Genomic DNA, 19,051 nt, shown 5'->3' on the forward strand with positions numbered 1-19,051 from the left:
TGAGGAAACTGAGGCAAAAAAAATTAGTGACTTGACCAGGATCACACAGCTAGTGTCTGAGGCCAGATTTGAACTCAGTAAGAAGAGTTTTCCTAACTATTGGCCTGGCACTCTATCCATTACAGCACGGACCAATTGCACATTGACCCATGGACCAAACTGTGTAATGGCAATTTTTTGGTAAAAATACTGAAGTGGTTTGCCATTTTGTCCTACAATGGATTAAAGCAAACACAGGTAAATGAATTGACCAGTAAGTATTTGAGGCCAAATATGAATTCAAACTTTTCCAATTTCCCTATGCATACTCCATTATCTAATCATATTGTCTTCCTTGCTATTCCATATGGTATTCAATTTCCCTATCTGCCTCTGGGATCTATAAGTGTTCCCTAAACTTGCACTCTATTCATTTAGCCACCAAGCTGCCTAATCACACATCAGAAAAATTTTCAAGGACAACTGGCAGAAAATATATTAACATAGATTATTCCAACTCTTAAGAAATCACTAATTAAGTAATTCCATTATATTAGAAACTCCTTGAGGGCAGGGATTCTTTTGCCTCTTTTTTGTATCCCTCTCCCACCCTCCCCAGCTCAGCATGCTGCCCAGCATGTAGTTGGTAATTAATAAATGTTGACTGACTAATCAGAATACGCCATTCCTCAAGATACCTGATTGAATCCATACTTTCTTGTTCTAGAACCAGGAAACACTAACATTGGCCTTAAATAGACTCACGTGAGATGACTTGAAGATCCAAGAGACAAGTGCTGGTCCCAATGGCATTTGAAGCCACACACTGGTATAAGCCAGAAGAGACGGAACTGATATTACGGAGAGTGACTGTGCCCTGGATTTGGTCTGTGGGGATAATGGCAAAAAGCATATTTAGGAGTGGAAAAGCAAAGTAAAAAGAGAATTTTTTTTAAAAAAAAGAAAACTTTGCTGAGAATTTCTACTCAAAAGAAATCTAACTGAATATGACAAACATTTTTCAAGCACCTACTATATGCAAAGGCACCATGGTAACAGGTAAAGATACAGAATTTTAAAAATGAGACAGGCCCTCCCCTCAAGGAGTTTTACATTTTACTGGAGAGATACAAGTTATATACTATTAGCAAAGGGCAATACACCCACAGAGCTGATACAAAGTTATTTCAAAATTACATATCAGGAAAGGTTTCATGGAGGAGGCAGCACCTTAACTCCAAAGGAGTCTACCATGTGAAAAATGAAGTAGATTTGAGATCAACTGTGGCATGTCATATACTTCTTCCTCATCTTTCATATCCATCCCTTTCAGTCCATTTACACATTCAGGTCTTCAGCTGCTCTCCCCTGGACTATCACAACCTATTTGGTACTTCTCTGCCTTGAGCCTGTCTCCCTATCCCATCCATCCCCTACATAGTTAAAGTAATATTCCTAAAGTGTAGGTCTGGGCATGTCATTCCCCTAATTAAATTTTTCTAGTTGCTTCTGGTCACCTTTTGGCTTAATTGAAAACTCTTGGGTTCGTCAGTTTAAGCTCTTCCCACCAGACCCCAATCAACTTTTCCAGTTTTCCTATGCACACTCCATTATCTAGCCATATTGTCTTCCTTGCTATTCCATATGGTATCCAATTTCCCTATCTGTCTCTGGGCTCTACAGTAATTGTTCCTTAAGGCTCTAGAAAACTCTCCCTCCTCACTGCCATCTCTAGGAATCCTTGGATTCCTTTAAGATTCACTCTCAGTTCTCCTCAGTTGCTACTGCTGCTCCATCCAGGATTACATCACATCTGCTTTAGGATATTTAAATTCTCCTCCTCTGTTTGGTTTTTAAATCCATCACAATTTGACTCCAAACTATCTTTCCAACTTACTCTCCTTGCCATTTATACTCAATGCCAAACTGTCCTTTCTGTTCCTGACCCACAGAACTCCATCCCTTAACATCATGCCTTTGGCCTGGCTATGATGTATTCCCCCTTTCCCTTTTATTTATTTATTTAAAATTTTATTTAAGGAAATGGGGTTTAAGTGACTGGCCCAAAGTCACACAGTCATGCAATTAAGTGTCTGAAGATGTATTTGAACTCAGGTCCTACTGACTCCACGACCAGTGTTCTATCCACTGCACCACCTAGGTGTCACTCCTTTCACTTTCTCTCTCAAGAATATACCTCACTTCTTTCAAGACTCAGCTCAAGCATCATTAAGATTTATACCTAATAAGGAATTCCTTCTAAAACATCTAGCCTCTGCCTGAGCACTTTCAGACCTCCTTGCTACCTTTTTATTTTTTTTATTAATTTTTGTTAAAGATATTATTTGAGTTTTACAATTTCCCCCAAATCTTACTTCCCTCTCCCCCACAGAAAGCAATCTGTCAGTCTTTACTTTGTTTCCATGTTGTACCTTGATCCAAATTGGGTGTGATGAGAGAGAAATTATATCCTTAGAGAAGAGACAAGAATTCTAAGAGGTAACAAGATCAGACAATAAGATATCTGTTTTTTTCTAAATTAAAGGGAATAGTCCTTGAACTTTGTTCAAACTCCACAGCTCCTTAACTGGATACAGATGGCACTCTCCTTTGCAGGCAGCCCAAAACTGTTCCCGATTGTTGCACTGATGGAATGAGCAAGTCCTTCAAGTGTGATCATCACTCCCATGTTGCTGTTAGGGTATACGTGTTTTTCTGGTTCTGTTCATCTCACTCAGCATCAGTTCATGCAAATCCCTCCAGGCTTCCCTGAAATCCCATCCCTCCTGGTTTCTAATAGAACAATAGTGTTCCATGACATACATATACCACAGTTTGCTAAGCCATTCCCCAACTGACTTGCTACCTTTTTAAAGGAAGCTCTTTAACTGTTCCAATTGTTAGGAATATTTTCCTTACATCAAACCAAAATCTGCCTAATAATTTCATATTGCTCCTAGTTTTATCCTACAAAGGCAGGCAAAGTAAGTTAACTCTCCCCTCTGCTCTCCAAAGAGCCTAGTCATGTCTCAACTAACCATTTTATATATATCAACTTGGTAATTTCCTCTTTATTTCTATACTTCCAGTTTTTACAAGATTAAAATACTTCTGTAATTGATTTTCTTAAGCTATAATACAAAATTTTACATTTATTCCCTTCAAATCTTGTAACATTATATTTGAGTGGTCATTACAGTTGATTTAAATCTTTTATGGTCCCTATTCTGTCATCTAGCATATTAAACATCCCTCTCAGTTTTATACCATTCACAAATTTGGTAAGCAGACCACCTCTGCTTTCATCCAAGTCATAAATAAAAAGTGCTAAATTGGAGAGGACGAAGGACAGTGCCCAGGGATATTGATCTAAGAATTCTCCCTCCAAAATTTCTCTGAGTCTAGTTCAACTGCATCTAAATGCACCAATATATACTATAATTTAGTCCTCATCTTTCCATTTTATGTATATGATTACTAGGAAATTTGATGTCATATATAGAAAAGCAGCAATGGTTCAAAGGGAAAGAGCACTTCTGACACATCATCTTGTGTGAACTTGAGTAAATCACTTAAGTTAAATGGTCTCAGTTTCCTCATCTGTTAAAACAAATAAATAAAAAGATGGATATGAACTACATGACTTCTGATGTCCCTTCTAGTTCTTTATGGTCCCATGATCTGCCAAAACCCAGGTAAACTATGGCCATAATATCCATATAATTAATCAGTATCAAAACACTATTGGGGGGGGAGAAAAGAAGGAGATATTAAGTCCAAAATTAATATGTATAATGGAAAAAACTGGCATTTCATGATTAAGACACTGCCAGTGTCTGTCCAAGAAAAATAATGTAGCAATAGCAAATTTCAATTATTAGGTAAGTTATATAGATAGAATTAATATAACAATTTTCACTTGAGGCATCACTATGCAAACTGTTCTAGAATTCAGGATATTACTCTGTACCCCAATACTACTATTATAATACCAATGTTTCAATAATATAACATTTTTGTAAATCATCATTTGTATAGCTATTAACTCTCCCCAGTGACTATAATAAAATAATTTCTTTATTGTAACAGTCAGTCCCTTACCCACAGCTCAGAGCTTCAGTTATAAGTTCACCAAAAACATGAAAATTAATGAAAAAACTTAAGAATGAACAATGATGAAAACAGAAGACACAAAGCCCAAGTATTTTATATTCTAAAAAAAAGAAATGAAGCAATGTTTTTTTTATTTCAATGGATCTGAAATCTTATCCATGATACTATTTTATATCTAGTTAAATCAAGTTACCAATAAACATTTATTAAGGGCCTAAAATAACAGTTTCTGATCACGAGTTTACATTCTAATGGGGGAAGACAGCATATAAAAGGGACCTAAAAAGAACATGCATTTTGTCCAAGTTCAAAGAGTCAGAAGCAACAGACACCTAGCCACTGATCTTCCACAGAGGTTCACATACTGTGGTTGAGGTCTTCCTTTAAGTGTCTTAACATTTTGTGGATATCAGTGGATGGAAACACAAGGACATTCATCAGTTTTCTCTCATTTTCACCACAAAACTAGCTCATCTCTTTTTTTCAGTCAAAAAGCTTTTTGCCAATTTATTTTATATTAATTCTCTTGCACAATTTGTAGCTAGCTGTCTTACAGACTATTTGTACTCCTCTCCACTGCTCTTTGAGTGACACTAAACTCTAACACTTTGGGGACTATGGTTTTCAATTATTTAAAACTATACAGTATTAGTAGGAGAATGCTCTGATGGAGTTTACTGTTGGTCTAGTTTCTATTCAGCATGTAGATCTTGATGATCCTTGAAACCACCTTCTCCCCTGGTCAAAGTAATTTTTCATACAAAATTAAGGCTTTCCTCTAGTCCTTTTTTAAAATCTTTTTTTAAAAAATTACTTATTTTACTTTTAATTTATGAAAAAACACAAGAATTTCCATTACATTGTATAATCAAAATGATGACTACACACAAAACTGCAAATATATTATGTACAATTTGTTATTCCTTTTAAATATATGTTATCATTAAACATTTTCCATCAACCCCAGAGATGGCTACCATATACATATATGTATATATACACACTTCTATTTGTTACTTCTCTAGATGCAGGTAACATAAATGGGTCTTTATAATATTCAAAATTAGTCTTTCAAAACCATTGTTAAAACAATATTGCTGTTATTGTATACACTGTTCTCTTAGTTCTGCTGTTTTTTCATGCAAATCTATATTTTTCGAAGATCATCAAAATCATTATTTCTTATAAGAAAGCACAGTAATGTTCCATCACAATCATATACTACAGCTTGTTTAGCCAATCTGCAACTGATAGACATCCCCATAATTTCCTATTCTTTGCCAACACAAAGAGAGTTACTATAAATATTTTAGAACATATAGGTTCTTTCCCTTTTTCCTTAATCTGCTTTGAAAATAGACCTAATAGTGGTACTGTTGGGTCAAAAGGCTGCTTTAACAGCTATTTGGGTATAATTCCAGATTATCTTCCAAAATGGCTGGATAAGTTCACAATTCCACCAACAATGAATTAGTATCCCAATTTGCCACTTTTCTCTTCAGTTATTTTAGCCAATCTGATAAGTGTGAAATGTTAACTCAAGGTTGTTTTAATTTGCATTTCTCTAATTAATAATGATTTAGAGCATTTTTTCATGTCTTCAACCTTCAGTTCTGTTCAGAGCTATAAATAGAAAGTGGGAGACAAAAAGCAGAGGCTATGGATAGCAGACTGGAAGGAAAGGGGTCAGTGAAAAACATTTTATTGAATCTAAAACAAAAGTAGAGACAGGGAAGAAATTAAATAAGTAAAGAGAAGGATAGCAGAGCAATGAGGGAATTCAAGGAAAAGGCAAACTGAGTACAAAATAGCTCCAAGGATCCTCAAAGATAATATATAATGATGATCCTGAATCATCAAGAAAAGGTTAAATTGTGTTCAATCTACTTTGTTTACTAAAGAAAGGGAAAAATTAAAGCAAGGTTTGGACACCTAAAAGGTTAGGCTTTGATTAGATAACCATTTAATGTACCTAGAATATCCCATTCTCTAAAATAATAATAAGGCCTTGCTGTGCACTGGAAATATTGATCAAATAATGCATTTTTGGTGAATTTCTCTGTTTTTGCTTGGACAATATTTCTGTGGTTTTCTTAATAACCTTTTCTAAATTGTAGTGTTAGGGTCTAAGTATGATGTCCTGTTCATGAGGCTGAGGACCTCTCTCTCCCAAGAAGGAACTGGAGCAATGGATCTCTTTCCTGGACTATTACAATGACCTCCCCTACTCTAACCCATCCTCCACAAAGATACCAAAGTGATTTTCCTAAAGTACAAACCTTACTCCCTTATTTAATAAACTCTGGTGATTTCCTGTTATTTCAAGGATCAAATACAAACAATTGCATTTAGTCTTTCACAACCAAAATACTAACCTACTTTTCCAGCTTTATTACATGTTTTTTTCCTTGACCTCCCGTCAAACTGGCCTATTTTCCTATTCTTAATACACAACACTAAATCACCTATCACCATGCCCCTGGCACAGGCTATCTATCCCTATTCCTCACAACCCTCCATTTCAATTCCTCAAGCCTAGAATTCATACCTTCCTCCTTAGCCACATAGTTTTCTCTAAGGCTCAATTCAAATGACAACTTCTACTTCTTGAGCCTTTCCTGATTGTCCAAGTACAGAGTCTATTCCCTATCTTGTGATGCCTAAATATGAAAAGCATATATTGCCTTCCCTAGCTAGCCTGTGAGCTCCTCATCAGCAGGAATTCTTTCTTTTGTCTTTGTATCCTGTGTCTCTTTGTCTGTCTCTCTCCTCCCCTCACTCCTTTTGTCCCTTTCTCCCCAGTTCCCTACCAGCACCTAGCTCCATATCTGGTACAGAAACAAATATTTATTGATTGACTGAATAAGAATTTCACTGGAGTCCTTAGGAGTCTTCTAAACTCCATTTCCCACAATTAATCATTTTAAAGAAAGGTGGAAGACCTAGGAAGTTTCCCAGATGACAAGTCAATGCCTCCCAGAAGAGATCTTTTAAGGCCAGTCAGGCAGAGTTAACCTTTACAACTCTTCAAAAAGCCTCAGCTAACAAAAAGGAATTTCTGGTATGCTTGTTAGGACTGAAATCATCAATCCACAGGCTCATCTTCCTCCTTCTTCTCTTCTTCCTCTCCTTCTCATTATCAACATGAATTCATTAAGCACTTAGTAAAGATCAGGCTGGGGATAAAAAGGCAAAAAGAGCACCCACTGTCAGGGAGTCTGCAACTCATAGAAGAGACAGCATGCAAACAACTATACACAGACAAGATACACACAATGTGAGAGATAATAACAAAGAAAAGGCATTAGCACTGAAGGGAACTGGAAAAAATTTCTTAGAGAAAGTGGAATTTAAACCAAGTCTTGAAGAGAGTCAGGGAAGCCAAGAGGTGGAAGCAGGGAGAGAGAGCGAGCATTCTAGAAACGGGGTCAAATAGTGAAAATGCAATCAAGGAATAGTGTGAGGTTTGAGGACAAGTCAGAAGGCTGGTGTTGTTCAATTATAAGAGTATGTTGGAGGTATAAGACTAGATAAGTGGAAGGGGCTTTGCTATGAAGCACTTTAAAAGCTGAATCCTGGAGGAGAGTATCCTGAGTGGGGTGAGGGTAGGGATCTGTGCAACATGTCAGATCTATGGTTTAGGAGGTGGCACACAGAATAGAGGTGGAGAGACGAAGTCGGGGTGAAGTCACTGGAGCTTTGTACCAGGGTGACACCTGCTTAAGTAGCAAGAATAAAAATGTATATGAGGGAGTTGGGAAGGTAGAGACAAGACTTAGCTACAGAATGGATACATTAGGTGAGTGTGATCGAGGTGTCCAAGATGGCAAATAGTTTGTGCTTCCTCTGGCATTGAGAGCCTGGGAGAACAGGAGGATAGAGGCATAAGAGCAAGAAGAGTTCAGAAGAGAACAGGGTATGGGAGATAAGAGGATGAGTGAGTTCATTTTGGATATACTGAGTTTGAGGTATCTATGGCTACAAGCTAGTTCAAGATTTCCAAGAATCTGTGATGTGAAATCAGAGGGAAAGAGAGGGATTAGGACAGGAAAAACAGATCTAAGCATCCTCTGCATGGGATCTGATGAACACGCTGCTTCTCCCCTGATTGGAGGGCCAGAGGATAAGGCCCTCAACTCCTCCCAAAGCTTTCCTCCAGAGCAGACTGGGGTCTGAACTTTTCCAACGACCTATCCACTTCTTGTCAGGGGCTATGCTGGTCCTTGGTAGCTCTCTCTCCTCCACCTCACCCACCATGGTTGCTTTCCAGATTCCTTTTGCATCTCTTCCCCCTTAGAAAGTATCTCCCTGGGGGCAAGGACTACCTTTATTATTCTTATTTATTCTTATTTATAGCCCCAGTGCTCAGCACTGAATTAACTGAACTGGAATTTGATGAGTTCACCAAGTTTGTAAAACCAATCCTCCCTCATTGTCTTTGACATTCCTAATGTTAGAACCTGGCACATTATAAATGAATAAATTAGGAATCATTTATGAAGTATTTACTAAATACCTAGAATTGTGATAAGAACGGATGATACAATTATAAGCAAGCAGCTTATGTCCTTGAGGAACCTGCAAAGCTAGAAGGGGGTGGCCAGGAATGGCCATTACCCGGCTATGGGAGCTGATGCAGGGCCCCAAGAAATGTCAACTCTACTTAAAAAAATCTAGTCTTCAAGGGATAGGTTCTAAGGTTCTAGTACAAGGGAGAGTTGGCTTTAAGTCTACATGCTTCTCACCTTAACTTCCTATGCCTAACTTTAACCCTTAGAATAATTTTTGTTTTCACCAAGTATAAATAAAACTTCAAAGTTTTATAATTTATAATTAGTCATTAATGTAATTGTTATTAATATTATCACCATAAAGCTATACCTGTTGTAATATTAATCCATCAGTGAGCATTAAATACACACCTATGTAACATAGAAGATTTTGAAAATAAAAATAAATGGAATAAATCCCTTCTCTAACGTTTATATTCCTTCCCTCTCCCCTGCCCTCTGACTCTCATTGCTAAACTCTCTCAGGTCTATAAAGCCACCTGGTGGACAAACTCAACCCAGGGCAGGGCAACTTTATGGCTGTTCCTGCCCTGATAATTACCAATCATGTAAAACCGTGTAGCTCCATGCCATTCATTGTCTCAACTCTGAGTCCTGAGCACTGCTAAACAAAGTTATGTTACCAGAGTCCACTATAAATCCATGCTATCTAAGTTCAAACTGGCCCTTACTGCTACTTAACAATCCCTCTGTTCATTTGATGGACTCATAAAACTAGAGAATGTTTGGGCCAGAATATATCTTAGAGACTATTTCTAGACCAAAGTGTCCTAATCTGGTGTAACCTTTGTAAGCTTATGTATTTTATTTTATGTATTTAAAAACATTATCCTGAATAGTATGCAAATTTCTTCAGACTACCAAAAGGATCTCAAGCATACATGCACACATGCATGCACATACACAAGATAAAAACCTCTGGTCTAGTCCACCACCTTCATGTTACAAGTACAGTAACTGAGCCCCCCAAAATTAAGGTGACTTGGCCTAGGCAATGTAGCTATAGTAGTGGTTAGTTTCATATATAAACAATATGAAAAAATGTTCCAAATCATTACTGATTAGTAATCAAGATATGAAACTGGGTATTCTGAATCTGTAACATGCTTCCTCCCCAGAGCAGCTGTTTCAAACTTTATTCTGTCTTTAAGGTCCCAAGCCCACTCCCAACTCCTGTCTGCAAATGATAGCTTTACTTCTTCATTAAGAAGAGTAGAGCTATCTTTCTGATCTTCCTCCTTGATAAGTTGAAACCCCATCCAATGATCCAGAGATCCTAAACCTTCCCATCTCCTTCATGGACCACAGATCAACCATAATCTTTCTCTCCCCTTGGATTTCTCTACAAGCCTTCTCTTCTCTTCTCTCCATATACTTTCTCCCCTGGAAATCTGATCACTTCCCATATCTTAAATTACTTCCACTATACAGATGATTCCCAAATGGGAATCTCCAGCCTCAAGTGTTAGCACAATTATGGAGCTAGAACAGTTGATCTTTGGAACTGGAAAGCAGCAGTTACTGCCAGGGCTATTCCTTAGTCTTTCCCTCTGAGGTTTTCTTTAGCCTTCAGGGAGAGGACCAGACCTATGGGATGGTGTTTTATTTTCTAGTCTGGGACACTAACTGCAAAGGCTGTTATTAGGAGGGAGAGTGTGGAATTAGAAAGAAGAAGAGTATGGAATTAGAAGAAAGGAAAGTATGGAAGTAAAGCTAAAACCAATTTCTTCCAAAGCAAGAAACACCTGGATTTACTGGAGGGTTTTCCCTATATCTGTGTCTGTGATTCAGAGATCTCTGAGGAAATCTAGTGTGTCAGAATGTGCTGCAAGTTGCCTATTTGTAGAGAACACTTCTGACTCTGCTACAAGCTCAGTGACAAATGTGTCCTTCAGCATTCTGAGCCTGTCCATACTCTCCTGGGTGTATCCATATCAGAGGCTACAGGCCTGAGAGCAGGCATAAACCATACCTGCCACATTTCCAATAGTTTGTGAGATATCTATCTCTGGATTTCCCACTAGCACTTCAAACTGTACGTAACCAAACTGAACTCACATCTTTCCCCAAACAGCCTGCTTCTCTTATTTCCCCATTTATTCTGATACTATTATTATCTCCCTCCTCACTTTAGAAGATTTCTTTTTTATTTTTAGGTTTTTTGCAAGGCAAAGGGGTTAAGTGGCTTGTCCAAGGCCACACAGCTATGCAATTATTAAGTGTCTGAGGTTGGATTTGAATTCAGGTACTCCTGACTCCAGGGCCAGTGCTCTATCCACTGCACCACCTAGTCACCCCACTTTAGAAGATTTCTATGTCTTCTAATGTTCTCTCACCCCTACCATTCATTTAAATGCCAAAGCTAATATAACAAAAATGTAACTTATTTATTATTTAAATATTACTTATTTAGTGCCACACCAATCAAATTACCAAATAACTTTTATAGAGTTAGGGAAAAAAATAGTGACAAAATTCATCTGGAGCAACAAAAGTTCAAGAATAACAAGGATACTGATAAAAAAAAAAGGTAAAGGAAGGTGGCCTAGTTCTACCAGATCTAAAGCTATATTATAATGTAGCAGCCATCAAAATTGCCTGGTACTGGTTAAGACATAGTGTAATGGACCAGTACAAAAGAAACAGTAGTAAATGGCTACAGTAAGCTATTGTTTCACAAATCCGAAGACTTTAGTTTCTGAAATAAAAACTCATTATTTGACAAAAACTGCTGGGAAAACCCATATCTCACACCATATGCCAAAATAAAGTCAAAATAGGTTCAGGATTTAAACATAAAGAGTGCTATTGTAGACCAATTAATAGATCAAGAAATTATCTGTTGGATCTATGGAAAGGAGAAACCAAACAAGAAATAGAGTACATTATAAATTGTAAAATGGATGATTTTGTCTATATTAAATTAAAAAAGATTTCGCACTAATGAAACCAATGCTGGGACGGCTAGGTGGTACAGTGGATAGAGCACTGTCCCTGGAGTCAGGAGTACCTGAGTTCAATTCCACCTCAGACACTTAATAATTACCTAGTTGTGTGGCCTTGAGCAAGCCATTTAAAGCCATTTGCCTTGCAAAAACCTAAAAAAATAAATAAATAAAACCAATGCTGCCAAGATTAGAAGGAAACCAGAAAGTTGGGAAACAATGTTCACAGCAGGAGTTCTGATAAAGGTCTCATTTCTAAAATATATGAAAACGGAATCAAATTTATAAGCTTACAGATCATTCCCTAATTGATAAATGGTCAAAGGATATGAACAGGTAGTTTACAAACAAAGAAATTAAAGCTACATCTAATCATAATAAAAAATATACTCTAAATCATTGCTGATTAGAAAAATGCAAATTAAAAAACTATGAAGTACTACCTCACACCTATCAGATTGGCTAAGATAACAAAAAGGGCAAACAATCGATGTTGAAGAGACTGTGAGAAGACTGGGACATTAAAGCACTGTGGGTGGAGTTGTGAACTAATCCAACCATTCTGGAGAGTAATATAGAATTATGCTCAAAAAAAAAGCAATAAATCTGTTTATACCCTTTGATCCAGCAATACCAATACTAGGCCCATATCCAGAAGAAATCATAAAAAAATGGGAAAAGTTCCACATGTTCCAAAATATTTGTAGCAGTTCTTTTTATAGTGGTAAAGAATTGGAAATTGAGGGGATTCAATCCCCATCAATTGGAGAATGGCTGAACAAGTTATGGTAGATGGATTTGATGGAGTACTATTGTTCCATAAGAAATCATGAATGTCAGACTCTAGAGAAGCATGAAAAGAATTATGAATTGATGCTGAGTGAAAATAGCAGAACCAAGAGAACATTGTACACATTAACAGCAAAACTGTGAGTTGATCAGCTATCACAGATGCAACTACTCTAAGCAATTCAGAGAACTAGGACAACCCTGGGAGCCCTGTTACTGACAATGTCGTCCACACTCAGATGAAAAAAATAAAACAACACAAAATCTGAATGAACACTCCATTCACTTTATAAATTTCTCTATGTTTTTCCTTCCCTATCCCATGGTTTTCTTTCTTTTCCCTTAATCCTAATTCCTCATAGAAAAAAAATGACTAATATGAAAACAAGTCAAATAACAAATGTACATGTATAGACTGTTCGCTGCTGAGGGGAGGGGACTAAGAAGGGAGAGTGGAAAAAAAGTGTAATTTATAAATAAGCAAGTAGATGAATGTGGAAAAACTTTCATAATATGTAATTGGAACAATAAAATATCAATAAAAAATAAAACAAAAATAAAATAAGCTGTCAAGTATTTCTTGACTCTCTGAATTGTAATTGGGACATAATCTAAGAGAAGAAACTATTTATTTATTTATTTACTTATTGCTAGTATTTGTATTCCCAGTGGTAGGTGCAATGTCTGGCACAGAGTAAGCCCTTAATAAATGTTTGCTGACTACCTCTACTCTCTCCCTTCCCTTCCTACTCCTAGGACTACCACACTGGCCCTTATTACAACATGCCCCTCCTATATAATCCATATGAGCCTAATCTTTCAGGTAATGCATAGGTCTTATTATGTCTCTCCTTTTATGAAAGACCTTGAGAGGTCTCCTGTTTATCAAATAAAAACAAACAGGATCAAATAGAAACTGAATTACCGGAATTATAGAGAAAATGTGTCATTTTTGGATCCTGAATGCATTATTTTCTCTAAAACATAACTAGATTCAGGGCTGGGGTAATCCACTGCCCCACCTAGCTGCTCCCTGGAATGCATTTTCAAAGAGAAATAGTAATATAATAAATGTCCACTAATTAGGGTAAGGTTAAATAGATTGTGATACATGAATACAATGAAATACTATTGATATTTTTTTTTAGGTTTTTGCAAGGCAAATGGGGTTAAGTGGCTTGCCCAAGGCCACACAACTAGGTAATTATTAAGTGTCTGAGACAGGATTTGAACCCAGGTACTCCTAACTCCAGGGCCAGTGCTTTAATCACTGCGCCACCTAGCCACCCCTTGAAATACTATTGATATTTAAGGAATGGCCAATATGAAGGATACAGTGAGGTATGGGAAGATGTTTAAAGTAGTGCTAAATGAAGTTAGCAGAATTAAGAAAACAATAAGAATGATCATTATAACAATAATATAAATAGGAAGTGCAGCACCAAGAAAAATTCATCAATGTTGTGCAATTATAATGATTCTGAAGAAAAAAATGAGAAAATGCACCTCTCTCATTTCTTTGCAGAGGTGGGGATTTGAAACACTGAATACATTGTTAGGCTCAGGCAACTGACTTTGCTGAACTCCTATTTTTCTATTTTGGGCTTTTGTAACAAGGAACTGCTCTCTGGTGGGGGAAGAAAGAAAAAGCTCTAAAAATAAAAGTGAAATCAATATTCAAAATTTTAAAAGATGAAAATAATATGAGTTTTGATTAAGTTTCCAGGATTACCTTCAAATATGGAATTCTATTATAATACTGAAAATTTGCAATTATAAATGGCAGGAAGTAGTACCATTTAATGAAATTCATCTAAAAATAGAATAATTAGTTCAAATAAGATTTTTTTAAATGTTGGGCCTGAAAGAAAACAAATTTAAAGAAGGAGGAGAAAAAAAAAGGTTAGCATAATGGACAATATATTCCAAAGGAAACTTCTGAGTACTTTTTAGGGTTTAATTACTGCCTTATTGGTTCTCTATATCTAATTTCATGCTAAAACTCAGAGCTTCCCTTTTCATTGAAGCAGGCACTGTTTACACACACACACACACACACACACACATACATACATATATATGTATGTATGTATATAGATATATATATATATATATATATATATATATATATATATATATGCATGTATATGGGTCACAAATAAGGTTTTCTTTCTGATTCATAAATTAAACGGGGGGGGGGGGCTTCCCAAAGTTAACCTGGCAAAAGTCTGAAAATGGAGGAAGGATAAAAGAGATTTAAAAGGATGTGCTAATATGATCAGAAGAAACAATTCCCAGAGTACAATTTTCTAAGCTTTGAGCAATGAAAGAGAAGTATAGGTGACAAGTTTTCCTTGCAGAAGAAAGGTGGTAAAAGAAATTGGAAAAGACTATTTCCTCAAGCCACCAGGTGGCACCATTGGCTCAGAACAACTTGAAACAGCTTTGAAAGGTGGTTGGACCCTGTGTGTAAAGCAGGTTAAGTATCCTTAATTTAGAGAGTGCATATTTTATGAAATACATAATTATAACAATGCAACAGTACAAAGGCAGGCTCCTACCAAATATTTTAGTTTCATTTCACTCTAAGTGCCCTTGTCATACTCCAAATAAAATAAACCATCATTATTCTTAGATTTCATTTTGTCTTCATCTGCCTCCATGCCTTGGCTTGATAGGACTCCCCACTACCTCTGTTTGTTTGTCCATCTTTATCTTGCTGAAATGTTTCCCATCCTTCAAGGACTGGCTCAAGTGCTACCTTCTCTAAGACCCCCCCCCCCCCGTTAAAAGTGATTTATTTACCTCTCCCTCAAATGCCTCATGGAATATATTTACACTTCTTTTCACTTTGGAATAACATAAAACATTTTTTTCATTATTTGTGCCCATTTTTTAGCTGTTCCATTAGAGTACACTCCTTCAGGTTAGCCACTGTCTTACTTCATCTTTATAACTCCTCCTTAGATGCATCTTTCCCATAGTAGGCATTTAATATTTGCTTGAATTTAAATATTATAGTGAATTCTGATTATATAGAAAGTGAATCTGGGTACCTAAGGGCAGATTTTTAATCTAAACCTAATCCCCAAGTACTCTAAATTATTGGAAATGGCAACTCAACAACTCACTTTCCCTAGTTAAGCCCCCCCCCCCCTACTTTTTTTTGGCTGTATCAGTTTGACCTGAGTTTTCTACACTAAACATTTCATATCCTGGGGAAGATGCAACAATCAGTACTGCTAAGTCTCCTTCTCTCAAACAGGTAGAATCCATCCATAAATTCTCTTTTATTTCTATTTCATTAATGAATTTTTTTTTAAAAAATCAAATTAAAGCTTCCAGGTTTAGTAGAAAAACAGCACTACTCTATTCATTCCTACCTATTTTCATTTCAGTTTCAGTTAATATCTGAGCCTCCTTTTTTTCACATTTCTTTGCCATACTTTCTTATTCTGAAACTTTATCTGAACTATAAATCCTATGAGGGCAGGAACCTGTGAGTAATCTAAATGTTGTATCATTCCCAGAACAATGCAAGTCTCCTGATTTTCACATACTTCTCCTTTGTCTAAGAAAAATTTGTGCTAAAAAAGGTTCAATTCATGTTCCTCAAATAACAAAGTAAAGCTTAAAGCTTAGCTTTAAATTTTCACTTCCACAGAAGGAGAAAATTGGATGGTATTATAGTTGTTATTCCCCATGGCCCTAGAAAGCAATTCTATGGGTATAACTTCATTGTAATTATGGGTCTTAAGACATCACAGACACCAATGAAAACAGATGGTAATTTCATAAATAAGGCACATGTAGAAATGAAAAGAATGTAGTTCTGTTAATATAAAAGGTTAAGCATATACAGAAAAATAAAGGAAGCAGCTCTGTGAACTCTTAACAAAATATTATTTTCCAAAAACTACATGGAAAAACCAGTGACAACTGAACATTATGATAAACTTGATAACATTTATGCTTATAGCAACAACACAAGCTGTGTCTGCAAATACCTTGCATAGCAGATGGAGGTAGCCTGGGGATATTATCCAACTTTTCCCAAAGATAGGTTGGCCGGGGAATGCCTTCTTCTGAACTACAGATCAATATGACATCACTACCTATGTCCTGGGATCCTTGAATGCGACATAGTGGGACAGAAGGGGGAACTGCAAAAGGAAAAGAAAATTATATTAAGTATCCTCTAACTCACAGTAAAGTAATAACCTGAAAAGTATCTGCTAATTAAGTACATGCCCTGGAGCTTTAAGCTCATATTTCTGGTCCCATACCACGATTGCCTTTCAGGTGGGACTGACTTACAACAAGGCCAGGAGACCAGAGAGGTAAAGCAGGAATACACCTCAAATGTCACTGAGTCCAACCCCTCATCTTTTAGATCTACATCTCTAACAAAGGTCCAAGGAAGGTAAATTAAGCAATTAGGAGGCACAGACAATAGAGCACTGGATCTAGAGACAGGAAGACCTGAGTTCAAATCCAGACATTTATCAGTTGTGTGACTCTGGGCAAGTCAGTTAACTGCTATTTGCCTCCATTTCTTCATCTATAAATTGGGGGTGAAAATAGCATCTACCTCTCAGGGTTGGTGTGAGGATCAAATAAAATAATATTTATAAATCCTTTAGCACCGTGTCTGGCCCAATGAAAATGCTTGCTATCACCATCATTGTCATCATTAGTAGACATGCTCAAAGTCACATAGGTAGTAAGCATCAAAGTTGGTTTATGAATCTAGTTTCTTTGACTTTAGAATTAATTAATGCTCTTTCCAAAGTACCTCATTGGGGTTCTTTCAAATTTAAATCATCTAGCATGGGATTATAAGGTGAATTTGCCTTCTAATTAATTCTTCTCAGAGTAGTTAACAGTCAGAACCAAGTGTATTTATTTGCTACAAACAATATGCTAGATATTTTTTATGAACATCAAGACAAAAATTTTAGGTTAGGTTCAATCTTAATTAATAAAGTACATAGCACAAAGAAAAACAAAATGAGAAGGAGGTAAGAAAAAACTACTATGGAATAAGGTAATTAGATTTATTTCCCAAGTCAAAGAAAAGAGGCCAATACTGTTCCAAATCTAATTAACGATCACAAAGCTATACTGACTTTTTGATAACTCTTGTGTCTGCTTTCAGACAACTCAAAAAAACTATGATCCTACACTATATTTTCTTCTCAAATCAGGAAGACAGGACAGTTTAATGAAGTCACTCAAGAGCAGATGAGGAAGAAGAGTTGGGAGGAGAGTAGATTAGAGGGAATAGGATGGGAATAGTCAGTAAAATATCCAGTTTATCAAATTCAGAGAGCAGGGAATCTATTAGAGGCTCTCTCTACTCTCACATCACTATACCTATTTAAAAGTCATTTGGAGATTTATTTTTCAGTTTATTACTTTTCACATTATTACTTTCACCTATATTTTCTTAATCAACTTCATTTGGTACTCACATCCACTTTGTAAGGTGAACAGAGGGACAGGTATGACTACCTTCAGTCCCTACAATTACAGGATATCCTATAGGAATCCCCTCAATCTCACCAAGACCCAAGTGGCTCTGGACTTCCTCCCTTCTCCTCAGTCTCACTATTACCTGGAATCTGTCTGAAAGACAGCTACCTCTTCGATAATAATCAACATAGAGCAAATGTTTTATTTTGATTGCAAGGAAACCAAAAATTAAAGTATAATTTCAGAGGAATTAACCTAGTTATGATAGTTGGATAGCTGTTCTCTCTACTAGTGACTAAAACTTGCTCTGGTCAGTAGCAAGAGATGACTGCAAACCCAGTAAGAGACTTCTCCTTTGATGGCAATATTTAATCAAAGATCTTGTCCTATCTTTCTCCTTATGCCCTCACCAGTCTTACTTCCTGATTTACTTTTCTCATCAGAAAAGTCAACTTTGATCTAGAAAAAAACAATTGATAAGTTTCAGAGAGGTACTTGAGAAATATTGTGGCAGAGAATACAAGTATATGGAAATACTTAGGAAAAATGCCCCCACAGATGATAAGAAATAGAAACCATCTAATGGTAACCAAGGGAACCAACAGACTGGAACAATAAATAGACTTATATGTAAAGGCAAAAAAAATTTTTGATTCCCTTTTTCAAAACCCACCTAAAACGGTAAGTCCAGTGACTCCAATGTTTCTGCCACCCCTGTCTGGGAGATTATTGACTAAGCACTGGTATGTGCCTGTGTCCATCAGCTGGGTATTATTGATGAAGATTGAGACATTAGTGGCTGGCATAGTGCCTGTAAATCCCACCCTACCATGGAACCGTGGGGCACCATCAAACATCTGTCCACCCTGATACAGAATGACCTGCAATAAAAAAAAAAAGAGAGAAAGAGAGAAATTAAAACAGCAAATGAATCTTCTCCTAAAATGACAGAAGCTGCTTGGGTGACTATAGATATTAGTACATTATTAGGAGATTTAACTCTGAAGAGTCAGATCACAAATCAATGATTACAAACTCTGTTACTTGGTTCCTTTAGGTCAGTAGTTCTCAAAAACTTTTTTTTTATCTCAGGACCCTTTACACTCTTAAAAATTACTGAGTTTGGACATGGCCAATATGGGAATTTATTTTGCTTCACTATAGAGAAAAAAAGGAAGG

At 36.5% G+C, this 19,051-nt stretch overlaps 1 protein-coding gene across 2 annotated transcripts in view; it reads right to left on the minus strand.

Moving 5' to 3' along the window:
• Nucleotides 1-19,051, minus strand: part of IGSF11 (immunoglobulin superfamily member 11) — a 205,457-nt gene that overhangs the window by 13,774 nt on the left and 172,632 nt on the right. For both annotated transcript variants that reach the window (XM_074214563.1, XM_074214562.1), the window contains exons 3-5: nt 18,546-18,753; nt 16,405-16,560; nt 745-867 (exon numbers count right to left, since the gene is read on the minus strand). In XM_074214563.1, coding sequence (XP_074070664.1) covers nt 745-867; nt 16,405-16,560; nt 18,546-18,753 — 487 coding nt within the window. The remainder of the gene's footprint in view (nt 1-744; nt 868-16,404; nt 16,561-18,545; nt 18,754-19,051) is intronic.

The sequence above is a fragment of the Macrotis lagotis genome, chromosome 1, assembly GCF_037893015.1.
Source record: "Macrotis lagotis isolate mMagLag1 chromosome 1, bilby.v1.9.chrom.fasta, whole genome shotgun sequence".
Lineage (NCBI taxonomy): Eukaryota > Metazoa > Chordata > Mammalia > Peramelemorphia > Peramelidae > Macrotis > Macrotis lagotis.